Source organism: Hyperolius riggenbachi, chromosome 1 (genome assembly GCF_040937935.1).
Source record: "Hyperolius riggenbachi isolate aHypRig1 chromosome 1, aHypRig1.pri, whole genome shotgun sequence".
NCBI classification, from domain to species: Eukaryota; Metazoa; Chordata; class Amphibia; order Anura; family Hyperoliidae; genus Hyperolius; species Hyperolius riggenbachi.
In genome coordinates this window covers 428,386,647-428,414,374 of record NC_090646.1, presented here as the reverse complement: position 1 = coordinate 428,414,374, position 27,728 = coordinate 428,386,647, and the positions used below count along the sequence as shown (strand labels likewise).

General features: G+C 42.9%; 1 protein-coding gene across 2 annotated transcripts in view; it reads left to right on the top strand.

Annotated features, from left to right (window-relative positions):
• The window catches only part of AGTPBP1 (ATP/GTP binding carboxypeptidase 1), a 180,986-nt gene that overhangs the window by 82,099 nt on the left and 71,159 nt on the right, over positions 1-27,728 (top strand). For both annotated transcript variants that reach the window (XM_068237116.1, XM_068237126.1), the window contains exons 6-11: positions 3,294-3,440; positions 5,760-5,891; positions 12,240-12,333; positions 15,362-15,399; positions 16,957-17,165; positions 18,304-18,481. In XM_068237116.1, coding sequence (XP_068093217.1) covers positions 3,294-3,440; positions 5,760-5,891; positions 12,240-12,333; positions 15,362-15,399; positions 16,957-17,165; positions 18,304-18,481 — 798 coding nt within the window. The remainder of the gene's footprint in view (positions 1-3,293; positions 3,441-5,759; positions 5,892-12,239; positions 12,334-15,361; positions 15,400-16,956; positions 17,166-18,303; positions 18,482-27,728) is intronic.

Below are 27,728 nucleotides of genomic sequence, written 5' to 3'. Positions count from 1 at the left end.
GTTTCCTGGAGTGCAGTTATGCCTGGCTTTTGCTTTGCGAGATATGTTAATACCGCTTGCCGTTTGATTTGGTTATTCAAACCCCGTACATTCCACGTGATCAGTGTTAGCTTAGAAGCCATTGCAATTGCGATATCAAATGGACTGGTTTATGAAAAAATTTATACCCAATTTTTAAACATGTTTTGTAATAGTACTTAAAGAGATAGCAGCTTGACAATACACCAGCAGTGAATAACTTTACATACCCGTACCCTCTCCCTCCCTGCCCTGCTAGAACCGTTAGCAGGGCCTTATACCCATAACTTGTAAGCAAAAGCCTACCAAAGGGTGCAATAGAGCTGCACTTCCTCAGGTGGCTGGGGTAACAACACAACAGAAGCACAAGGTAAGGGAAACCTTGCATCCGATTAATTGCTGAAACTTAAAAGCTTAGAGCTTCCGTGCTGAACACTATTATATTTAGGTACATTGGCGTCACCCAGTGCCTCAGTACCTAGGTGTATGTCAACAATAACAAGTACCGTATGTAATCAGTAGCAGTTTTGCATAAGAAAAATATTAAACATTGTCATGAGTATCTAGAATATGCGGCATCTGTTCCGTTAAGGCATTTTAAACAGTTCGTTGGACAAACCTGTGCTGGAATAGGAGTGTCTATCCGGTTGGGGTCAGGGTATATGCGTATTGTCCCAACCAAAGATCCACTGACCAGTTAAGGGTTAGCCATATCATGCATTAGAGTCTGAGCTTTTGCAGCAGCAGTGAGGGCGTATTTCTGAAATCGCCGCTTATGGGCAGCATGCGTCTAGCTCAGGTGTCTTATCTGTTTAACTGAGAAGGGTCCATTCCAAATTCCTCATACGTATGCTCAGTCAAACATAGTCTCCTTTAACTGCAGGATATCTAGCTGCTTGCGTTGCAGGGCCCAGTTGACAGATTAGCCCTGGTCAGTTAGATTGTAAGAGTAGGGACTATATGTAGTGGTAATAAAAGGGTTGAGAGTTACCTTGTCCAAGGATGAGATTTACGAACAGGTGCTGGAAACAACTTTTAGAAGTAAGTGTGGAAGACCTTAGGGTGCTTCTCCCAGTGGCGGGGAAGCTCTCTTCTGTGGGTCGGCCTCAATCCACTTGAACACCTCGCGGGGATCAGTGAAGAAGTGGGTGCTCTTTCCTTCGATGACACGCAGCTTTGCCGGGTACATCATGGAATACGGAATGTTGAGTTCCCTCAGGCGTTTCTTAGCGGCATAAAAATGAGCTCGTTGTTTTTGTACCTCGGTTGAGAAGTCGGGGTAAAACGAAATTCTGGCATTCTGGTGCTTAATCTCTCCTTTCTGCCTGGCTGCTTTAAGAATGGCATCTCTGTCACGGTAGTTTAAAACTTTAAATATAAAAGTTCTGGGAGTAGCTCCTGGTGCCGGCACCCGTGGGGAGATCCGGTGAGCCCTCTCAATAACAAAGACAGAGGAGAAGGTATCTTTTCCAAATAGATCGAGGAGCAGCCTCTCAATAAATTGTTCAGGGTTGTTACCTTCGGCCTTCTCAGGCAGCCCCACCACGCGGAGATTCGACCGCCTGTTGCGGTTTTCAAAGTCGTCCTGCCTGGCTAGTATTGCGGTGATCTGCTGTTGTGCGGTAATGACCGCCGGTTGAAGGGGCCTTGTGGTGTCTTCTAGAGTGCTAATACGCCCTTCTGCGTCCGAGACCCGTGAGCGGAGGTTCTGGAGGTCTTGTCTCACTAAGGAGACGTCCGTGCGCACCTCCTCTAGCTTGACTGTTATGGCCGCCAGGCTCGCCTGACAGGCAGCGACCCCTTCCAGAATCTGTTCCATCGGGCTGGGTTCTGGTGCGGACTGCAAGGAGTCGTCATCCATCAGTGCCTCCGGGATACTAGTGGTGTCCGAGCATTCGGCGCCATCTTGGGAGGCGTGCTGGAAGCGTTTTAGCTTTGCCACCGCTTCTGATGCCCGTCTTGTCATAATCGGGGATGATGGCGGAGATTGACGGGTGGGTTTCCCCGTAACTTGGGAGGTCTTTTGAGACGCCAGGGTGTTATTCAGGGTATTTTTAAAGATTTTCAGCACGGAGCTCTTCTCGGATGCTTCCTCACCTCATGGACTTCCGGTCACGCCCCGTACTATCTCCATATTAGTGTGTATTCCTGGCGCTGCCCAAAGTGTCTGACAGCGTCAGTGCAGGCAGAGCAGACTAGCAGGTACCTCGTGTTGCTGTATAAAGATCTGCTCAAACAGTATTGTTAAACTACAGCTCTAGTGCTTCTAAAAGTATACATATTCAAAGTGTTAAAAAAAAAAGTGTTCAATGTGCATAATAAATGCAGGGGACGCTGTAGTCTAGAGCTGCACCTATATGCCAGAGCTGTATTCAGGGTTTTACACACCTTTTTACTGCCTGTGTGTCTCTGCATTTACCCTGCACTTTTGGCCCTTTTAGTAGCTTGTTGAGTATTCTGTATAATACAGTAAAACTTTAAAAAAATGCTGGTTGAACAGACCTCATATTTTGTCATGGGCAGATCAACCATCAGAGAGATCTCTCTCTGATGGAATCTGATCGAGAGAGATCTGTTGCCCGCCCATACACCACAGGCAGATTCCCGAATCTCAGAAAATTGTGACGCCGCATCTGCCGCCTCGCCTCCCCTGAGTCCACCCTAATGTAAAATCTGCCCCGTGCAGTATACTTTACCTGTCCACTGCTGGCTCCGTACTCCGTCCACATACATGCACCCCACGAGGTTGCCGGCGTAACATCGGTGTGTGACGTCACACACGCACCCAAAAATACACCGGCAACCACTTGGGGTGAAAGTATGTGGACGGAGACAGCGACGGTAACTGGGGGGGTGGGGACAATTTTACACTAGGGGGCAGCAAAAGGGGTTCTGTTGCATTCGTCCTGATTTCGCACACCATTACCACCATGCACCCAATCATTGAGCATGTTGGCCCTACGTACTGCAGCATGTCCATTTCGGCCTGAATTGCATCCTTGATCAGGCATGCTCTTGGCTGCACCTATTTTTATACAATTGTAACAATCAAATCGGATGGTTGATCAGCTGCCAAGTTGCCTCATGTATGGCCAACTTTATTCTCGAGTCATCAAACAATTCTTTCTTGAGTCAAAAAATTAAGCTCTAGAGGGTCACACATTTGGGTCAACTTATACACGAAGCCAACCTATATCTGAGTATATACGTTATATATAAAATGGACCTATACTGTATTAGACTGTTAAAAATATATCTTAACTTGTCTTTTCTAGGTGGAGGGAGAAGAATAAATATAGTGATATCTAAAGGTGGGACACAAATCATACTTCAGCTGCTCCTAAGTGCCAGTAAGGACTCTCCTCCTAATGAGGAGCTAATGGTGCTTCTTCACAGCTTGCTGGCAAAGATAGGACCAAAAGGTTTGTCTTGTGTTTATATTTTCATGCAAAAAAAAAAAAAAAAAAGCCCATACCCAGAGTGTAAAGCTGGTGGGACAAATTTCCCTAGAATGTCATTGTATCTTGTAGCATTAACAATTTCCGGTACTTATCCGTTAGCCGGGCGCATGCGGCAGGTGGCGCTGATTCCATTCATACTTACTTCACGTAACAAAAGTGTGAATGTAACCGCCGCAAGTGGCGCTAATTGCATTAATAGTTAAAGCGGAATATAACCCTGCATTTCAACTTTGCTCCAAAACATTATTTACAGTATATTATATGCAACCACCATTTTTTTTTTTACTAGACCAGCATTGGAAGGGTTACACAGGGCTTTAAAGTTCCTGGAGATTTCTGCAGACGCATCCGAAGCTGAAATAGATACATTTTGTTTACATAAATGTATCTAAGTGTTGAATGTGACTCATCTCTCTCTGACTGAGAAGGAGCTTGGAGGGCAGCCAAAGAGTGTGTAACATTTATCAATAGATACATTCAACTAAATAGAATGTAACAATCTGAACTTCTGCATATCTCTCCACGGAACTTTAAACCTCTGTGTTTAACCCTTCCAATGCTGGTCTAGTAAAAAAAAATGCCTTTTGCATATAATATGCTGTAAATAATATTTTAGAGCAAAGTTGAAATGCAGGGTTATATTCCGCTTTAACGTAACAAAAGTGTGTTAATGTAAACGATGTAATTGTGTTTGAAGTGGCCAAATGTATTGTAAAGTGTGAGTTAATGGAATTAAAATGAAGCTGGCGGCAATGTAACAGATGAAGCCGCCGACTTCGGCTCTCGCTCTCCTCCCCCTTTGCCTTCTCTTCTATACAATACTGGCAGCTGGTGGGGACATGCGTGTCCCCCCAGAGTCATTTGTCACGGCATGAAATCCTGGTTGTTTGCTTGCGACGAACGACTCTAGGGGGACACGCGCCCCCCCCGGCAGCAAGTATTGTATAGAAGAGAGAGGGCAAAGGGGGAGGAGAGCGAGAGCCGAAGCCGACGGCTTCATCTGTTACATTGCCGCCGGCTTCATTTTAATTCCATTAACTCGCACTTTACAATACATTTGGCCGCAGCGAGACGTCCACTTCAAACACAATTACATCGTTTACATTAACACACTTTTGTTACATTAATGAATGCAATTAGCGCCACCTGCAGCGGTTACATTCACACTTTTGTTATGTGAACTATGTATAAATTAAATTAGCACCACCTGCCGAATGCACCCGGCTAACGGACAAGTACCCAATTTCCTTTACTGCAGCTAAATAGGATCTATTCTAGACCATATAGTTGCTCTACCACTAATCTTTACAGTTGACACTATGCATGCAAGTAATATAATCCAGACTTCCACCAAAACACAGATTCATGTTCTTTCAGACCCCCAATCTGGGCATCGTTATTGAACACTCAGGAACAAGCCTTCCACTGTTAAGTCCATTGGGGTTGTCCTTTACAATACTTCAGCCCATAATTGGTGTTGTCTATTAATATATTTAAAGAGCATTTAATAAAAGTATCCCCTTAGTTATGTCTGTTCTTGTAGTTAATCTTCAACTACTGTTTTCTTCCTTTGCGCAGTGCAAACACAACTCATTTTGTATTTGTTTTGGTTTTATCCAACCATCCACGGATTTCTACCCATGAATAATCTCCAAACAGCAGAATAAAACAGCTGTATTTTGAAATAAAAAATGCTAGTCAAAGGAAATTCTGGGCACTTAGTTAGTGCAGGTTATTACTGATTAATAAGATCTCATTCAAAATTGAAATCCATGCTTCTGATGCATTCAAACTGCATTAAAAAAGGCAGTTCAGATACAAGAATAAATGTCTGTGTACACAAGCCCTACACAACAATTGCTTTTCAAAATGGCGTTTTCTGTTCTCCCACCTGTGCTTGTTTAATGAGTGTGCTAGCTGTTATGTTACTAAACAGATGATTCTGTAATAGCCATATCGCTTATATTGTTGGGGTGTCTGCCTAAAGTGTAATTTAAGTGGCTCATCCTGCAGATGCCTACCGGTACTACACCCAAAACTGTGAAGAGGCTGTATTTCAGCTTGTGAATTCATAGAGTGAGTGATTTCCGTTATTAGTGATTTTTACCACTACAGATCAAATTTGGAAATGTACAGCTGTAGTAAATAAACATGAGATATAATAGCAAGATTAAAAATAAGCCATATACAAATGTAACCGTATAAATTACCCATATTCTCTTTTTCTTTAAACCTTATGGTGAGATAACAACATATTTTGTGTGTGTTTTTACCCCACAGATAAGAAGTTTGGTGTAAAGGCAAGAGTTAGTGGAGCACTGAACATATCACTAAATCTGGTGAAACAAAACTTGCAATCTCCAAAGGTGCTACTTCCATGTCTTCAAGTGTTACGGGTGTACTGTATGAACTGTAAGTTGTATTTTGTTTAGTCAACATGGCTGTGTTCTGTTTGTGCACACTTTCTTTCAATCAGTGCTTAGTTGAAATGAACCCACTTTGTTTGTTGGCTATACATTGAGGATGAATTCTGAAGCAGAGGCAATAAGACTGTTAACACCTGATAATAATTTCCATTAATGGCTCAATTGATGTACACACCAAAACCTATTTATTTACACCACCTCCTACCTCTATTGCTTTAGCTTAAATGGCAGGTCTATGCAGCAGGTCCATGCTAATCTAAGTGAGGATCAGTAGGGGAACAGAGTTTTTTAAATGACATTTTAAATGAACTTGTTTTGAATTTGTTTTTACCAAAAGTTTGATCTCCACAGAGTCCACATGTAATTTTTGACACATGGGGGATATTAGAGCAAGGAGTCATGGGCTCCAAGATGAGTCAGATTCCCTCATTACCTTTAAGGGAACCTGAAGTAAGGGGCATTTTGGAAGGCAACCTATTTATTTCCTTTTAAACAGTACCAGTTGCCTGGTTTCCTGCTGATGTTTCTGGCTGCAGTAGTCTCTGAATCACACACCTGTAGTAAGCATGTGGCAATTCCAGTCAGATTTCAGTCAGAAGTACCGCTTGTTCAGGGTCTATGTCTAAATGTATTTCAGGCAGAGGATCAGCAGGACATCTAAGTTATTTGCATTGTTTAAAAGGAAAGAAATATGCTTCCATATTCCTTTCTCTTCAGATTTCCTTTAAGCCTCCTACACACAAACATGTTGCCCCTCGAGGATCAGTACCCGATCCCTTAGGTGACATTGCAGGACCGAGAGAAGCTAGAGAACAATGCTGTCTGCCGTAGTGATCCGCTAGCAGAGTGGATGTGGGGTAGGGGGCAGATTTTTATCTAGCCAGTGTACAGGGCTTTACTCTCCTTACCCCTTTCTATTTTTACTGATTGGTCCATATAAAATTGTCTTTCAATATAGAGAACTTCAGACAACCATAACGTAAGTGCTGGGAAAGGGTTCACTAAATGCTGAAATATTACATCGGTGTGGCTTCAGTTATTAAACAATAGATTGCCTTTTTTCTACTTAAAGATAAACTCCAACCTAGAATTGAACTTTATCCCAATCAGTAGCTGATACCCCCTTTTACATGAGAAATATGATTTTCACAAACAGACCATCAGGGGGCGCTGTATGACTGATTTTGTGCTGAAACCCCTCCCACAAGAAGCTCTGAGTACCGTGTACTCTGGGCAAACTGCCACATTGTAACAAGGTTCACAGACAGGAATTAGCTGTTTACAGCTGTCTCTAACAGCCAAAACAGCTAGAAACAGCTACATAACCTGCCCACAGTAAAAATGTCACCATGTAATAAATGTCAGTATGTAAATCGGGGAGAGGAAAGATTTTACAATGAGCAAACACTGACTAAATCATTTATACATAATTATGGTAAAAAATGAAGCACTTTTTTTACTACATTATTTTCACTGGAGTTCCTCTTTAAAGAGCACCCGATTCGAAGCTCTGTACAAAATGAGATACTTACCTAAAGAGAGGAAGCCACAGGATCCTATTAAGGCTTCCCTCGGTGCTCTGTTTTTCCCCAGCGCTGTACGTGTACCCCAAAAGATTAGCAGCAAGGCATTGTCGCTAATCCTATCGGGGCTGTGCACCCTCTTTTACTTCAGCGTTGCCACACAAGCACGCACGAGCAGTAAGCCAAAGTCGCGGACTCTATGCTACTGTGTATGCGCGGCCATGCTCGCGTGGCTACTGCACAGCCATGCTGGTAACAGGATCCTGAGGCTTTCCTCGCTTCAGATTAATATCTTATTTTGAACCCAAGCTTCGGCCCAGGATCACATACAAAAAGACTTTTCTTCATATTCTATATTTTGGTTACATTTCTCACTCACAAGCCATGCCAGTGAGCTTAGAAGCTCTGTGCTTTCCTTGTGCCCAGGAGTAGAACAAGAAGAGCCTTGTTGCACATTACGTCTGCTTAATATAGTTCATGTTTTTACCTCTACACAGGGTCACAGCACAGCAAGCAGTTCTGTCTGGCTCTACCAGAACTATCTGGTTTGTTAGCAAACAGAATGCTGAGAGAGATGACTTGTCATTATAAAACTGAAATCTTTCCTCTTTATTTTTTAAGATCACTTACAATTGGATTAAGCGTTCAAATTCCTCCATTTACTGCAGTAGTTAGTTTTCCCCTCACTTTCCATTTTTAAATTACAAATTCGACTTTATAAAATGGAAGGCATTTGCCACCTTTACATAGTGTTGCCCACCTAGATCTTTCTCAGTAATGTACAAATCTTCATAACATACCCTGGCAGTATATAAATGTGCCCATACGCCTATCGATTTTTTTTTTCTTATCGACTTTCAGTAGATTTCAACAAACCTTTAAGAAAACTATGCCACAACATGTCAGCAAGATCAATCATCAGAGCGATTTTTGTCCAAAATCAATGTAATTGGTCTATCGTACCATTCAGAAGGTATCGATCAATGTTGCGTTGGCAGATCAACAGCCCAAAATTCGATAGATTTTATTTAGTAGATTTACTTCTGAAACCTATTAAAAATGTGTTTGCAGTGTGTGAAAGGATTCAATCAGATTGTTCTCTCTGATCTGATTCTGATCTTAGAGGTATCTATCTCTTGACAATGTCTAGTACGGTATGGCTAATGTGCTCCCAGGGCAGATTTAAAGAAAAAATACTTTCCTGATAGGGAAACCTTCTGGATCCTTCAGAGGCTTCTCATTTCCTCCTGGAGACCACCGTTGCCGCACACTGACCACCGAAACACACACCAGAGCTTGTCTGATATGTTCTCGCAGCCACGTTTCCCACTGTGTACGAGCGCGGACATACTGTGCCTGTGCAAGTACAGCCGTCCCTGCACAGTAAGCTAAAGTCGCTCTGTGCTACTGTGCAGGTGTGGTCTGGCGCAAAGGGGAGTGTGTTCCCAATCCAAAAGGAACACTCCAGCGAAAAAAGTAAGACATTAAAAATCTGACAGAACTGACATGCTTTGGACAAGTCCATCTCCTCATGGGGGATTCTCAGGGTTTTCTTTGTTTTTAGTTTAACTACCAAAACCGTAAGATACCAGACTCGCACACTGTTTTGGCAGGTCTACTTGGCAACTGCCATTCAAGGGATCCTAAACTGACAGGAATATGTTTCCTTTTAAACAATACTAGTTGCCTTGCAATCCTGCTGATCTCTTTGGCTGCAGTAGTGGGTGAATCACAGACCTGAAACAAGTATGCAGCTAATCCAGTCTGACTTCAGTCAGAGCACCTGATCTGCATGCTTGTTTTGGGGCTGTGGCTGAAAGCATTAGAGACACAGGATCAGCAGGAGAGCCAAGCAACTGGTATTATTTTAAAAGGAAAAATTCATGTCCTTCTCAGTTTAGGTTCCCTTCCAGGAAAGGCTATTGACATCAAAGAAAACCACAAGAATCCACCACTAGGAGATGGACTAGTCCAAAACCCGTCGGTTCTGTCAGATTTTAACTGCCTACTTTTTTTTGCTGGAGTGGTCCTTTAGAGAGTCCTAGGCAGCGGCGGTGGTCTGTAGGAGGACGCTCCATCTTCTTAGGCAAGTTTTTAGCGTTTTTGTTTTAATCTGCATTGGGTTCCCAGATACAAAGACATCCATGAACCTACTCTGATCTCACCAGATCTACATCAAATGCAGTGATAGAAGTTAATGCTATATACAGTACGTCTGTGATGCAAGGGTCTTAAATGTGAAGCACTTATTTTCTTATACAGTATAAACGAAGCTTCACAACATATCGCCTGCCATGATTGCTTTATTGACTTTATGCTAAGTGTGCAAGCCTATAGCAAAGAATCCTACCTAATAAAAGGCAAGTGTCCCTGCTTCTTGTCCCTGTGTCAGTGCTTTTGCGCTACTGTGCATGTTCTGCACTGACAGCTGTTGGGACAGGACGCATGACGGACCAGGGGGCGGTCCGGGCGGTTGAGCGCGTGCGGCGGGTGGGCCGGTGCGCGCCTGCTGTGGTCGGGTGCGTGTGCAGCGATGACATACTTGGAGCCCGTTGAAACGGGCTTAGGTCACTAGTAAATCCAATATTTAACCACTTCCCCACCACCGGGTATTTCCCCTTGAAAACTAGAGCAATTTTCAATTCATTCATTTACCAATAACTTTATCACCACTTATGACACCTAAATGATCTATACATCGCTTTTTTTGCCACAAATTAGACTTTCTTTGGGTGGTATTTTTGGTAAGCATTATTTTATTTTATCTGCATTGTAAAGGGAGTAATGAGGGGAAAAAAATCATTCTCAGTTTTTTTTTAGTTTCAACAACATTTTATTTATGAAAAAAAAAAAAGATACAATACAAAGTGTGCACTAAGTAATCCCCACACAGGGGGCTTATGATCAGGAAAAAGGACATATCAGGCATCATCTGTAAAGTGCACACAGTGAAATACATATATACATCAAAATAAACATAACAAAAAAGCTAAACTGTCAAAGGTTCAAACAGGAGGTAAACCAGCACAGAAGACAATGCCAGATCAAGGGGAGAATCCAAATATACCAAAAAGAAGTGCTGCTTTAAATCTTTGAAAAAGGCCCAAAAGTCCCAAGTCTTAGAAAATTGAAGCATACGGACTTCAACCAGGTTAAACATCCTTTCATAAATCATAAGGCGGTGAACTCTGGAGACAACCAAGTTAATATCGAGCACAAAAGATTTCCATTTGGAAGCAAGATAGGAACGGGCCGAGTTAGCAATATGTTGGATAAGGTGGTGGACCGGATGCTTAATTATGCTAGGTTTATCACCCAAAAGTAATACAGAGGGACTGAGGAGAAGCGACTGTCCAATCACCTTTGATATTAACGTATTAACCTGGCCCCAAAATGAGTATACCACTGGACATTCCCACTACATGTGGTAAAAGTCACCTTCGCAATCTCTGAAATATAAGTTAGAACTTTGAGGTTATATATGAGAGACTTTAACTGGAGTCAGGTGTGCCCGATGGAGGAGCTTAAGATTGGTCTATTTCTCAGTTTATTTAGTCATGATAGTTTTAAAATAAAATGTGCTGCGATAGATAAAACAGAGATGTTTCATTTTTCCCGGTTATTACAATGTTTAAATTGTGTCCATAGAACAATGTTTCACAACAATATTTTATTTGGAAATGTGTATTTTTCTGTTTTTAGGTTTTTTTTTTTATACTACCGGTATGTATAGCAATAATTACAAGCCCTAAATTGCAAAAATACTAGTGATAAACCTTAAAGTGAACCTTAACCTTGGGGGGGGGGAAGTTTCACTTACCTTTGTCCAACACGCACGCACACGCACGCACACGCACAAACACACACACACACACACACACACACACACACACACACACACCTGTAAGACTGTAAATTGCTTACCAGATATGACATCTGGGTCACTGTACAGTGATCATTAGTGACAGCTGGCACGCATATCATCAGTATACTTTGGTGGATGTTCCCTTGATCTGCTGCCATTCATGCATACTTTATTACTCAGATAGGAGCGACTTTAGACAAAACAAACTTAAACTTATATTTACTAACATTGTGAATTTAAAGCCTAGTACACACAATACAATTTTCCATCAGATCGAAGGATAATCTAATAAGAACATGCATTGTGTGTAGCCTTCAAAAGGGCAACTGATTTTCCATTGATAACAACCCAAAATCGCGTTATCGATCATGATCGGACCGGTTGGAAATTATCGGGTTTATCTGATGAAAAATTGTACCATGTGTACTCAGCTTTAAATCTTTCGCCTAATCCAGTCTCCCCTGTGAGTGCTCTAGTGACTGCTTTGGAGCTGCTTTCTGTCCATCAGAATGAACTTTACACTTGGCAATGTTTACATGTCTGTATAGACATTTTCCATGGATGGTTGTTGAATGGTGCTTTGAATATTCAATGATTGAGTGTCTGTACCCAGCTTAAATGAAAGTGTGCTTTGTATGTGTAAATATACGATTAATTTGATAAAGTTTACTTTGTACAGTGCCACGGAATATGTTGGCGCTTTAATTAATCAATAATAATAGTTATCCACAGAATTTTGACCAGTATGCCTTATTTCACGTTGTATGTGGAATTCTATTGTGAGAGCTCCACACGGTGGCTAATTGTGGTAATAGCAGTTCATTCGTTTGATCCAGTCAGAAATCCACTTCGTACTGTTTTCTTACAGTCAAAACACTTTGTATGAAATATGATTGTAAAACCTACTATAGCTGACTTGTTTATGGTAATGTTTACTTTGTTCCAGCTGTGAATACTGTGTACCTTGGGAAAAATGGAGCTGTTGAGCTGCTTTACAAGATTATAGGACCATTTAGTAAGAAGAACACTGGCGTTATGAAGTGAGTTTGCTTTCTTCTACTCTTAAAATGACTGCAGAACTTTTGTATAGCACTTTTTTTCTGTAGGTCCCAAATCGCATAAGCTTGTCTCAGATTAGTACTTAGAAAAAGTCATGAGATGATAAATGTCAGACTAAACATGTGGCTTTTCAGTTTTGATTTAAACGTGTCTTTTTTTGCCTTTACACTTACTTGAACCCACTAGTGACAGCTGAACTTAGATGCATGCATGTAGCTCGCTTATTAGTTCATGGGAGAATGCTGTTAGATATAGCCTTATCACTGTGCATCTGCATGTAATTACATTTCAGCTGTCTGTGAGTTACACAGGTGCAAACCTATTTGTCTGGATCAGTAATTACTAAAGTATTAGAGAATTAGCACAATACCTGCCATATTCCGTTTTTTCAGCAGCCCATGGAGGAGACCAGCCCCTAGCCCATCTCCAATAGCTATGTAACTGTCCTATACCCTTATACACCTATGTTTTGCTGATAATACTCTCCAGACACCAGGTGCAGCACAGTTCAACCACTTAATGACAAGCAGACTTATAAAAACGTCCTGCTAGAGCCTCGGCTCCAGGACGTTTTTATAAGTCAAGCAGTGCTGCTGCCGCTGTGCGCGTGCACACTCCCGAACGCTCCCTTGCGTGCATTCCCGTGCACATGCATTCCTGTGCGTGTGCACGTGAGATTAGTGGGAAAAAACACCATAGGAAAAAATACACCTTTATTTCCACATAATATATTGTCACCATACTTTGTACTAGGGACATAATTAAAATCTTTGTATAACCAGGACAAATAGGCAGATAAAATGTGTGGGTTTTATGTACAGTAGCAATGTTTATATTAAAACTATAGGGGATGAAATTGGAGAAATAGTGTATTTTTTTCATTACTGAAAACAAATGTCAACCCCCAAAAGCCTAATTGGTGGTGAAAAAATCAAGATAAAGAACATTTCATTGTGATTAGTAGTGATTAAGCTATTGGCAAATGAAAGGGATGAGCACTGAAAGGTGAAAATTGCTCTTGTCCGTTAGGGTAAAAACTGCCTTGGGGTGAAGTGGTTAATCAGGGTCTGCGTGGTATTAGTTTGCTCCCTCCTTCTCCCCCTTTGGCTAGTTGTCTTTTTCATGGACTGTAGTGGTTTATTATACTCACTGAAGAGCCTACCATATCTATTGTGTTTTTTTATCCGCAACATAACACACATAAGGTGCGTACACACGCACTACAAAAGGAAACGACTGGTCCGCCAGACCCTCCCGCTGGGCGGTCTTTAGCCGACCGTATGCGTGTGTGTACGCGCTGTCGGTGGACTGATGAGGCTGTTTCTGAACGATCCGCTGAGCGGATCGTTCAAAAACCGCCTCATCAGTCATTCTGACAGACTGTACACACGCACTACTGTCGGGAGAACACCCGCCCAGCGAGAGGGTCTGACGGACCCGTCGTTCTTCGCTATAGTAGTGCGTGTGTACGCACCTTAAAGTTACCTCCTCTGTAGTTATTTTCACACGCAGTTAATTAACCTCCCTAGCGTTCTGGACGAGCTGAGCTCGTCCAGAGACGCTAGAGGGCACCGCTCAGGCCCCGCTGGGCCGATTTGAATAATTTTTTTTCAAAACACGCAGCAAGCACTTTGCTTGCTGCGTGTCCTACCCGACGCGAAAGAGGGCCCCCCGCAGACCCCGTGCGCAGCCTGGCCAATCGCTGCCAGGCTGAGCTTTGGGGTGGATCGGGAGTCCCTGTGACGTCATGACATCGATGACGTCACTCCGTTCGTCGCCATGGCGACAGGGGAAACCCTCAAGGAAATCCCGTTCAGAACGAGATTTCCTTATGGGCGTGATCGCCGGCGGCGATCGGAAGGGTGGGAGGGAAAGAGCTGCAAGGGGAGAATCATGGAGCTAGCGCTAGGCTAGCTACATGATATAAAACAAAAATCGGGTGAAAAAAGGCCGCAAAAATCAGAGCGCCCAGCAGGTTAACAGCCTGTCTTTAACTTTAGAATTCTGGAGTTATTTTAAGGATTAAAGAGTTAACTTAAAGACAGAGTTAACTTTAGGTTTGCCTGAGGTAAAATGTTTCCTGAATACTACATGCCTTATCACCATGGTGATAACTCTAGAAACGTTATTAAAGACAGGAGATAAGCATAGTGAATTGAGGCCATATTCTGCTAAATGCCAACCAGTGATGAGCCAAAAATTCTCCTATCATAAAAGTCTGCCCTGACTCTGCGAATTAAGTTTATCCATTTTGGCATCTAACTTCTGGTTAAGTAACATGGGATGATCTAATAGAGGTGACCTAAATCTATGATACTCAAAATATCTTGGCATGCAGAAAACCTCTTCAGCATGTAACTTCATATTAGGGTCGCTGTACCTCTGCTCAAATAAAACATACCCCAAAATGCATACATTTTCGTCATGCCTTATTAAATTGTCATGTTAACAGTTTATTGCACTTTCTCTTACCAAAGACCTTCAGCCACTAATGGCACTGTCATTAGGTCTCCCTGGAGCATTAGGGAGTCTTGCCCAAAGACTCCTGGCTGAATAACAAACAAGCCCTGGTCAGGATTCGAACCCTGGTATAAAATGTCAAGGGTGGTGTCCTTAACAGTACAAATTGTCACCTACCAGGTTTTTTTTTTTTACCCTTTTTATCTCCACTCGATGGCTTTGTCTCTTCCAATATACAAATTGCCATACAACCATGCTTGAAATTGTCACTGCAAGACAGAATACAATATAAATATATATATAAATGATACTATACGAGTGTAAATCTTCCCCCCCCCCCCCCCCCATTTAGGGCAAACAACAAAAAACAGGTGAGCTGGCTAGTAACCCACCAGGTTATTTCAGTACAGCAGCCTTAGCTTGTGAGATCTCTGGTGGGCGCAATCTTTTAAATCGCCTGTGCCAGGACTGCTAGCAATAGGATTGTTTTCTGCTGAGCTTTTGATTTGTCATGTTGTTTTTTAATATCTTTTTTTTTTTTCTTCACAGGGTCTCCTTAGATACACTTGCTGCTTTGTTAAAATCAAGTAAGTTTTTTTTTCTTTCGTAAAAATGCTCATGAAGGCATTCATCTTTTGTCACATGAAGCGGCTGTCCCCCATCCTCTGCCAAATCACCCTGGCCGAACAATAGCTTTAGTCACATTAGTATCTATTTGATTACTTTTATAAGTCTTTGTAGTGGGAGATTTCCTTGCTTCTATCCCCCTATTCATAGTACTCTACATGCAGCTGAGGAAAGCTGAGCATGCATTTTTGTATACGGTATCAGGGAGGCACCCTTGGACTATTATAGCATCTTAAATTTACCGTATATAGTATAACCGCCTGGTTCCAGAGAGATGCAGGGGACGTTTCTTTTTCCTGCATGCACATACGGTGGTTGCAGGACGGCAACCCAATCTTGTGAGTATAATCTCTCACAGATCTTTAGTCCATCTGAAATAATGAAACTGCACTATCGTGCGCCTGTTTTCCCTCAGACTACAGGCTATGGGACCCCCAATTACACTGAGGATTGTCTCGGTGTCCTGATCCACTATATATGCATTTTTGCATGGGCCTCACTGTGCTGACTGTTAATAGAATAGCCTGGTTGTTCCCAACTATTATCACAGCTCAAATCTGTTTATTTCTTAGTGGAAGGCTTTTGGTTACAAGGATCTTTATACTGGGTAAAGAAAAAAAAATGTTTTTTCTCCTAAAGAAGCCATAAAGTTAAAGCCCATGCAAGTACTGGCATCTAAATTGCTAGGAGAGTCTTCCCTAAAAAATATATGCCCTAATGCAGATCTTGCCTGCTAAAACTTTATTTGTTATAAAACCTCTCAGCAGATGCTTTTTTCAGTTCTAAGCAGACTTGTATAGCAACATTGGATTCTGCTGCCCTAATCGTTGTATAACATTCTCTCCCTTGTGTTAACTTCCTTAGCAGTAACCTCGAGTCCGGCTTGGGGAGGAAATCCACAGCTCAGCGCGTTAACCCCGAGCCTGACTCGTGGTAGCTGCCGGGAGGTATGTGCAGCGGGAGTTTGCAACTCCCCTCCCCCACAATCCAGATGATGGCAGCCACTTGTCTTCCAACCCTCGGAGGCTCTCTATCACTCTGGTGACATTGCCGTCTGTTGTCATGGTGGTGGGGATCTCACTATATGGACAGAGTGCTACCCGGGGGATGGAGAGAAAATTTCAGTGCTGGATCCAGGGGAGGTGAGAAATGTTCTGGGCTGCTGCAGATCTCTCTAGCGGCATTTTTTTTTTTTTGCACCGCTTTTAGACCCTATAATCAGGAGGTACCAGTAATCCTACCACCAGGGAGGTTAGGATGCTCATGTTAGGGACTGAGATCCTACAAGTGCTGTGGTTACATCAAAGCATGGTCATAACTAGGGATGTGCAAATATGGCCATTTCTTTTCGTCATCATATTAGGAAAAGTTTCAGGTTTTTGCACAAATGAGAATATTATATAATAGCCTGCTTTTTAAGAATTCGACATGTGCTGGTCATTTTTTTTTGCTTGTGTTCTTTTATTTTTAATATATTATCCTTCATACATTTTTATACTGTTTGTTTATTTTTTTAGGAACAAATGCTAGAAAAGCAGTAGACCGAGGATATGTACAAGGGCTTCTAACAATTTACTTGGACTGGCATCGTCATGACACTCGTCATAGACACATGTTAATAAGAAAGGGCATTCTCCAGTGCCTTAAAAATATTACAAATATTAAACTGGGTAGAAAAGCTTTCATTGATGCCAATGGTATGAAGATTCTCTACAACTCCTCACAGGTAAGCACTGGTCTTACCTTTTCCATGCAACAGAAGTATGTTTATATGGATTATACAATATGTTGCCTGTTCATGTGGCATTTACATTACACATTTATAGAAAAACATATTTTCACTTTGTGTTAAAGCACTATTCTAGGTGTGTGTTTGTTTTTGCCTTAAACAGTGTGTTAAGGGCTTAGACAGCTTTGCAGGTTTTTATTAGCATTTAGCATGTTACAGTAAAAACAAAACATCCCGAAAGGAGACACATTTTTTTTACAAATATGGTAACCCTGATAACACACACAGGAACACAACCGAGATGGGAGGCAAACTAGGGGGATCTGGATAGGCAAAAAAATCTCAAAAGCTAAGCTTCTCTTTCAATAATATACGCTAACGTCCCATCTTTCGTTCATGCCTCGGGGAAACCTGGTGCCTACTTGCCATATCCAGAAAGCCTCTCATTTCAAAAGCAAGGTTAGAAAGAAATGGACTCCGGCACTCTCCAAGCATATCTTCTTTATTAAGGCCATGAAGAACCGGTACAACTGACGCCCCTACAGTCTACAGCTGTTTCGCATATTCAACACGCCTCCTTAGGACACAAAAGCCTCTCATTTCTAATGTGTTCTCCATGTGTCTCCTCCTCTGGTTTGCTGGCTAGCCCTCTCTACGCCCTGACACCTAAAGCCTGTCATGTCTCCCTGGTGTGTATACAGAGAAATGCTTAGACACACTAGATAAATTAGTAACATTAGCATTATTGTTAATGCATCTTCCTGGGCTGTTAAAGTGTTCTGAGATTCTTTTACGTAACAACCGTGTAGTACAACCATTATATTGCAGTCCACAATCGGCAGAAGAGATCATATAAATTACGTTGCGAGACAATTGACATGTTTTATTTTTAGAGAAAGAAAAGACCTCATGTGTCTGATTATGTACACTGCAATATCTGCAAGTCTTGTATCCACATTTAAATGAGCCTTTAGAAGTGAGCCATGTTGGAGTACAGCTCTTAGAAGTTTTAAAAAGTCTGGGGAACAGGTTGGGGCCCTGTGAGACGTTAAACCCCAACATAAACATGCTTATATTGTATTCGTATAGTAGAGATCTAATGAATTCCTGTGGGTTTTTGTTTGTTATCCCCTAGGAATGTCAAGCTGTTAGGACGTTGGATCCTCTTGTTAATACATCTACTCTGATCATGAGGAAATGCTTTCCCAAGAACCGTCTTCCATTGCCAACCATCAAAAGTGCTTTCCACTTTCAGCTGTCAGTCATACCTACAAGTGGACCTGTAGCGCAGATGTATAACATGTCTCCTGAAGGTGGGTATGGGCAGGTGTGTACATGAGGTATTATTGCAACTTTCTTTTTCAGTGATGGAGAATAATCACTGCTATTTCTTGCCCATCACAGAATAAATAAGTTGTTCTCATCATTGCAGATGAGCTCCCCTGTATATTGCAAACAATAAAGGTGAAGGGAAATGGGTTTTATGGAACATTAGCAAGAGCTCAAGACACTGACAAGTTAAAGTTAGCTTAGCTTTATTGAGATGAGGAAATTGTGATTTTGAGCAACAAAAAAAACAATATTTAGATGCAGTTACTAAGGTAGGGAAGGAATAGAGACTGAAGACCATCAGGACTAGTTCACACTGCAAGTGATTCCTAGAATTTAGTGGTACTTAAAGTGTACCTTAAAGAGAACCAGAGATGAAGCACCCTCATGTATTTTACCATATATATCAATGGGAACATGACAGAGAACACCTACCCTGCTCTCTGTTTCATTTTTCTCTACTAAATCTGCCTGTTATCAGCCCTGATGAGAATCCTCAACTGAGCATTCAGTCTAGCTTTTCCCGGAATGATTATAGCTGAGTCAATCTTCTGTGATGTCTTTTCAAGCCCAAGCCTGCCCCCTTGTGGCTCTGCTTTGCTGTTAAATAGCAGCAAAGCAGAGCCACAAGGGGGCAGACTTGGGCTTGAAAAGACATCACAGAAAACTGACTCAGCTATAATCATTCCGGGAAAAGCTACACTGAATGCTCAGTTGGGGATTCTTATTATCATGGCTGATAACAGGCAGATTTAGCACAGAAGAATGAAACCGAGAGCAGGGTAGGGGTTTACTGTCATGTTCCCATTGATATATTGTAAAATACATGAGGGTGCTTTTGCCTCTGGTTCCCTTTAAGTGAATATAAAGTGTTAAGATAAACAATTGGATCTATCCTCCTACTCCTAAAAATTACTTTGAGATCTTCCACAGTTTTATGCTGTTTAAAAACGTCTTTGCTCAGTAACACAGTTTGTCCTGTCTCTCTGACTGGAGAGAAGCGGTTAGGGCTCTAACCCACTAGAAGCCTTTTCTAATCGTTAGTGATTTGAAAAAGCTCTTGCTAATGCAATGCTATGGGGGATTTTTAGAAAATCACATCATTCAAGTGGGATCACACCCATAGCATTACATTAGCAAGAGCTTTTCAAATCACAAAGCGCTCAGAAAAGCGCTCCTAGTGGGTTCCAGGCCTTAGGAGCATAGCTGAATATTAAAGATAGCCATACATCTAGTGATGATGCAGATTCAACCAAGAGACAAATCTCTCTCTAATTGAATTTGATTAGAGAGAGATCTGTCAGCCACCCATACACCGCAGGCTGTTTCCGTCCATACATGCGCCACACGTGGTTGCCGGCGTACACGTTACTCCGGGAACCACGTGGGGTGTGTGTATGGACAGAGAATGTAGCCAGGAGGCAGCAACGTCCATGGACAAGTAATGTATACTGCTTGAGTATCGGGGGGCACATTGGACATTACGGGAGACAGCGTTAGGGCTTTTGTCGCGTTCGTCCCGATATTACTCGCCGTTACCGCTGGGCACCCAATCGATCATGACGGCCCGACATCTAGCACCATGTCCGATCGACGTGCTCGGCCTGAAATTTTTATACAATGAACAGAGGCGCCAAAAGTATAAAATTAGATTACGGTAAATGAGCTTAAAAACCAACTTAAATGGCAAAAATGAAGGAGGAAGTGGTGGTCTTACCTCCCTCAAGCAGACACGACGACTGCGATTCAGACAGTCAAACACATTTGCAACAGCAGTGAAGAGGCGGCACACAAAGGGATTGCTAATTACAGCATATATTTGTGGAGCAACACTACATGTTACGAACCTTCCTAGTTCTTCAAACACATTTATTAGAAACTCCCCCAAAAAATTTTGCAATGCGTTTCGCAGGCTCAATCCCGCTTCATCTGGCAATACAGGGAGGAGTATCAAGCGATCTGCACAAGGATTCAAGTTAAGCACCTCGGCCTGAAATGTGTTGTATAGTCAAGCAGGCATGCATTTGGCGGCACCGATTTTCATCCGATTTGATTATTATCAAATTGAATGGTCGATCGGCCGCCAAGTCGATAGATGTATGGGCACCTTAACTTTCGGGTAAAGAAAGAAACACAGCATAGGTATTTGTATGCTTTCCTCTGTACATACAACTGTCGATCTCATCATGTCACTTAAGGTTAGTTTTTTTTTAATCGATTTTCATAGAACTTAACGAAAATCGATCAAAAAAAAAAAAGATTTAAAAAACAATCTCAAAATCTAAAAATCGATCAAAATTTATAGATCGGACATGTTGGTGTTGGACTACATAGAAAATGCAACAACCCCATTTGTGGACACTGTTTAACCACTTCCCGACCGCCCACTACACAGGGGCGGCGGGGAAGTGGAGCCCTGCAGGACGGCCTCACCCACAGAGGCGGCGGTCCATTTAAGGGCATGGGCGGAGCGATCGCGTCATCCGTGACGCGATCCTCCGCCGGCGCCTGTCACCGCTCGCTCGCCGCAACATCCCGCCGGCTATACGGAAGCGCCGGCGGGATGTTAACCCCGCGATCGCCGCATACAAAGTGTATAATACACTTTGTAATGTTTACAAAGTGTATTATACAGGCTGCCTCCTGCCCTGGTGGTCCCAGTGTCCGAGGGACCACCAGGGCAGGCTGCAGCCACCCTAGTCTGCACCCAAGCACACTGATTTCTCCCTCCCCTGCCCCAGATCGCCCACAGCACCCATCAGACCCCCCCCTGCCCACCCCCCAGACCCCTGTTTGCACCCAATCACCCCCCTAATCACCCATCAATCACTCCCTGTCACTATCTGTCAATGCTATTTTTTTTTTGTATCCCCCCCCTGCTCCCTGCCCCCTCCTGATCACCCCCCACCCCTCAGATTCTCCCCAGACCCCCCCCCCCAGACCACCCCCCCCCCCTGTTTACTGTATGCATCTATCCCCCTGATCACCTGTCAATCACCTGTCAATCACCCGTCAATCACCCGTCAATCACCCGTCAATCACCCCCTGTCACTGCCACCCATCAATCAGCCCCTAACCTGCCCCTTGCGGGCAATCTGATCACCCCCCCACACCAATAGATCGCCCACAGATCCGACATCAGATCACCTCCCAAATCCATTGTTTACATCTATTCTCTCCTCTAAACACCCACTAATTACCCATCAATCACCCATCAATCACCCCCTATCACCACCTGTCACTGTTACCTATCAGATCAGACCCTAATCTGCCCCTTGCGGGCACCCAATCACCTGCCTACACGCTCAGATTGCCCTCAGACCCCCCCTTATCAATTCGCCAGTGCATTAATTACATCTGTTCTTCCCTGTAATAACCCACTGATCACCTGTCAATCACCTGCCAATCACCTATCACCCAACAATCACCCCCTGTCACTGCCACCCATCAATCAGCCCCTAACCTGCCCCTTGCGGGCAATCTGATCACCCACCCACACCATTAGATCGCCCGCAAACCCGCCGTCAGATTACCTCCCAAATGTATCGTTTACATCTGTTATCTTCTCTAAACACCCACTAATTACCCATCAATCACCCATCAATCACCCCCTATCACCACCTGTCACTTTTACCTATCAGATCAGACCCTAATCTGCCCCTTGCGGGCACCCAATCACCCGCCCACACGCTCAGATTGCCCTCTGACCCCCCCCCCCCCCCCTTATCAATTCGCCAGTGCATTAATTACATCTGTCCTTCCCTGTAATAACCCACTGATCACCTGTCAATCACCTGCCAATCACCCATCAATCACCCCCTGTCACTGCCACCCAACAATCAGCCCCTAACCTGCCCCTTGCGGGCAAACTGATCACCCACCCACACCAATAGATCGCCCGCAGATCCGACATCAGATCACCACCCAAGCGCAGTGTTTCCATCTATTCTCTCCTCTAAACACCCACTAATTACCCATCAATCACCCCCTATCACCACCTGTCACTGTTACCCATCAGATCAGACCCTAATCTGCCCCTTGCGGGCACCCAATCGCCCGCCTACAATCTCAGATTGCCCTCAGACCCCCCCTTATCAATTCGCCAGTGCAATATTTACATCTGTTCTCCCCTGTAATAACCCACTGATTACCTGTCAATCACCTATCAATCACCCATCAATCACCCCCTGTCACTGACACCCATCAATCACCCGCTGTCACTGACACCCATCAATCAGCCCCTAACCTGCCCCTTGTGGGCAAACTGATCACCCACCCACACCAATAGATCGCCCGCAGATCCGACAACAGATCACCACCCAAGCGCAGTGTTTCCATCTATTCTCTACCCTAAACACCCACTAATTACCCATCAATCACCCCCTGTCACTGCTACCTATCAGATTAGACCCCTATCTGCCCCTAGGGCACTCAATCACCCGCCCACACCCTCAGAATGCCCTCAGACCCCAGCCCTGATCACCTCGCCAGTGCATTGCTTGCATCTATTCTCCCCTCTAATCACACCTTGAGACACCCATCAATCACCTCCTGTCACCCCCTAGCACACCTACCCATCAGATCAGGCCCCAATTTGCCCCGTGTGGGCTCCTGATCACTCGGCCAAACCCTCAGACCCCCTTCCGATCACCTCCCCAGTGCATTGATTGCATCTATTTTCCCCTCTAACCACCCCCTGAGACACCCATCAATCACCTCCTGTCACCCCCCTAGCACTCCTATCCATCAGATCAGGCCCAATACAACCTGTCATCTAAAAGGCCACCCTGCTTATGACCGGTTCCACAAAATTCACCCCCTCATAGACCACCTGTCATCAAAATTTGCAGATGCTTATACCCCTGAACAGTCATTTTGAGACATTTGGTTTCCAGACTACTCACGGTTTTGGGCCTGTAAAATGCCAGGGCGGTATAGGAACCCCACAAGTGACCCCATTTTAGAAAAAAAAAAGACACCCCAAGGTATTATGTTAGGTGTATGACGAGTTCATAGAAGATTTTATTTTTTGTCAAAAGTTAGCGGAAAATAATTTTTATTGGTTTTTTTTTTCACAAAGTGTCATTTTTCACTAACTTGTGACAAAAAATAAAATCTTCTATGAACTTGCCATACACCTAACGGAATACCTTGGGGTGTCTTCTTTCTAAAATGGGGTCACTTGTGGGGTTCCTATACTGCCCTGGCATTTTAGGGGCCCTAAACCGCGAGGAGTAGTCTAGAAAACAAATGCTTCAAAATGACCTGTGAATAGGACGTTGGGCCCCTTAGCGCACCTAGGCTGCAAAAAAGTGTCACACATGTGGTACCGCCGTACTCAGGAAAAGTAGTATAATGTGTTTTGGGGTGTATTTTTACACATACCCATGCTGGGTGGGAGAAATTTCTATGTAAATGGACAATTGTGTGTAAAAAAATCAAACAATTGTCATTTACAGAGATATTTCTCCCACTTAGCATGGGTATGTGTAAAAATACACCCCAAAACGCATTATACTACTTCTCCTGAGTACAGCGGTACCACATGTGTGGCACTTTTTTACACCCTAAGTACGCTAAGGGGCCCAAAGTCCAATGAGTACCTTTAGGATTTCACAGGTCATTTTGCGACATTTGGTTTCAAGACTACTCCTCACGGTTTAGGGCCCCTAAAATGCCAGGGCAGTATAGGAACCCCACAAATGACCCCATTCTAGAAAGAAGACACCCAAAGGTATTCCGTACGGAGTATGGTGAGTTCATAGAAGATTTTATTTTTTGTCACAAGTTAGCGGAAAATGACACTTTGTGAAAAAAAACTATTAAAATCAATTTCCGCTAACTTGTGACAAAAAAATAAAAACTTCTATGAACTCACCATACTCCTAACGGAATACCTTGGGGTGTCTTCTTTCTAAAATGGGGTCATTAGTGGGGTTCCTATACTGCCCTGGCATTTTAGGGGCCCTAAACCGTGAGGAGTAGTCTTGAAACAAAAATGACCTGTGAAATCCTAAAGGTACTCATTGGACTTTATGCCCCTTAGTGCAGTTAGGGTGCAAAAAAGTGCCACACATGTGGTATCGCCGTACTCGGGAGAAGTAGTACAATGTGTTTTGAGGTGTATTTTTACACATACCCATGCTGGGTGGGAGAAATACCTCTGTAAATGACAATCTTTTGATTTTTTTACACACAATTGTCCATTTACAGAGGTATTTCTCCCACCCAGCATGGGTATGTGTAAAAATACACCTCAAAACACATTGTACTGCTTCTCCCGAGTATGGCGATACCACATGTGTGGCACTTTTTTGCACCCTAACTGCGCTAAAGGGCCCAAAGTCCAATGAGTACCTTTAGGATTTCACAGGTCATTTTGAGAAATTTCGTTTCAAGACTACTCCTCACGGTTTAGGGCCCCTAAAATGCCAGGGCAGTATAGGAACCCCACAAATGACCCCATTTTAGAAAGAAGACACCCCAAGGTATTCCGTTAGGAGTATGGTGAGTTCATAGAAGTTTTTATTTTTTGTCAAAAGTTAGCGGAAATTGATTTTAATTGTGTTTTTTCACAAAGTGTCATTTTCCGCTAACTTGTGACAAAAAATAAAATCTTCTATGAACTCGCCATACTACTAACGGAATACCTTGGGGTGTCTTCTTTCTAAAATGGGGTCATTTGTGGGGTTCCTATACTGCCCTGGCATTTTAGGGGCCCTAAACCGTGAGGAGTAGTCTTGAAACGAAATTTCTCAAAATGACCTGTGAAATCTTAAAGGTACTCATTGGACTTTGGGCCCTTTAGCGCAGTTAGGGTGCAAAAAAGTGCCACACATGTGGTATCGCCGTACTCAGGAGAAGTAGTATAATGTGTTTTGTGGTGTATTTTTACACATACCCATGCTGAGTGGGAGAAATATCTCTGTAAATGGACAATTGTGTGTAAAAAAAATCAAAAGATTGTCATTTACAGAGATATTTCTCCCACCCAGCATGGGTATGTGTAAAAATACACCCCAAAACACATTATACTACTTCTCCTGAGTATGGCAATACCACATGTGTGGCACTTTTTTGCAGCCTAACTGCGCTAAGGGGTCCAAAGTCCAATGAGCACCTTTAGGCTTTACAGGGGTGCTTACAATTTAGCACCCCCCAAAATGTCAGGACAGTAAACACACCCCACAAATGATCCCATTTTGGAAAGTAGACCCTTCAAGGTATTCAGAGAGGGGCATGGTGAGTCCGTGGCAGATTTCATTTTTTTTTGTCGCAAGTTAGAAGAAATGGAAACTTTTTTTTTTTTTTTTCTCACAAAGTGTCATTTTCCGCTTACTTGTGACAAAAAATAATATCTTCTATGAACTCACTATGCCTCTCAGTGAATACTTTGGGATGTCTTCTTTCCAAAATGGGGTCATTTGGGGGGTATTTATACTATCCTGGAATTCTAGCCCCTCATGAAACATGACAGGGGGTCAGAAAAGTCAGAGATGCTTGAAAATGGGAAAATTCACTTTTTGCACCATAGTTTGTAAACGCTATAACTTTTACCCAAACCAATAAATATACACTGAATGGGGTTTTTTTTATCAAAAACATGTTTGTCCACATTTTTCGCGCTGCATGTATACAGAAATTTTACTTTATTTGAAAAATGTCAGCACAGAGTTAAAAAAATCATTTTTTTGCCAAAATTCATGTCTTTTTTGATGAATATAATAAAAAGTAAAAATCGCAGGAGCAATCAAATAGCCCCAAAAGAAAGCTGTATTAGTGACAAGAAAAGGAGCCAAAATTCATTTAGGTGGTAGGTTGTATGAGCGAGCAATAAACCGTGAAAGCTGCAGTGGTCTGAATGGAAAAAAAGTGGCCGGTCCTTAAGGGGTAGAAAGCCCTAGGTCCTCAAGTGGTTAATTGCATTATTGAGCAGCTAAATAGCGGTTATTCTGTTGCAACCATCTGTGTTACCTAGCAATGTGACTGCTTGTTTGGGTCTTCTAAAAAGTAAAGGGATCCATAAACTTTTCGATTTCAGCGATCGATCGATCTATTCTATAGAATCAGAAATCTATTCTTTCAAATCCATCGATTGTGAGCCCCTCAGAGGGACAGTTAAGTGGCAAGACAATACACTCTGTACAGCGCTGCGGAAGATGTCGTCGCTATATAAATACTAAGTAATAATAATAATAATTCCACCCCCATACTACTAACGCCACCTCCTCCTTCTTTGGCACCTAGAGGTTGGGAAAGAGACCCTTGTGTCTCGAACAATGGGAAATGGGTACATAGCAAAAGGAGGGAGACTTTTCACCTCCTTTTGAAAGGGAACACCCTTAAAGCGGAATATAACCCTGCATTTCAACTTTGCTCTAAAACATTATTTACAGCATATTCTATGCAACCAGCATTTTTTTTTTTTTTTTACTAGACTAGCATTGGAAGGATGACACACAGAGCTTTAAAGTTCCATGGAGAGAAATGCAGACGCATCCAAAGTTTAGATAGATACATTTAAGTGAACACAATGTACCAAGTGAGGAATGTGACACACACTGACTGTGCAGGAGCTGGAGGACAGCCAGAAAGTGTGTAACATTCACCACTTGTTACATTGGGCCTGATTCACAAAGCGGTGATAACTCAGTTATCACGCCTAAAAGACTTTAGGCGTGATAACCTTTGCACTAGCACTAGCAAAGTTATCACCGTTTTGTGCTCTAACTCGCGCAAAGTTTTGCGCGCGTACAGTCCCATAGGGCTTAATGGGCACTTCGCGCGAAGCACGGTGCGCTACGCGCGCAAAACTTTGCACGCGGGAGTTCGCGCGAATTCCTTCAGATCACGCCTAAACTAAGTTTAGGCGTGATAAAGGGCTTTTCACAGGCGTGCAAAGTGTTTAAACCGCTTTGTGAATCAGGCCCATTGTGTTTACTTAAATGTATCTATCTAAACTTCGGATGCGTCTGCATTTCTCTCCATGGAACTTTAAAGCTCTGTGTGTAACCCTTTCAATGCTGGTCTAGTAAAAAAAAAAATGCTGGTTGCATATAATATGCTGTAAATAATGTTTTAGAGCAAAGTTGAAATAGTGGGTTATATTCTGCTTTAACTTATGTGGTTTGGAATTTTTCTGGGTTTAATGCTCTATATTTGCAATTTCTGCCTGTCTGGCTTGCCTATCTGTCAATACAGCTTGGTACTGGGTGCATGCTTTTCTTTTAT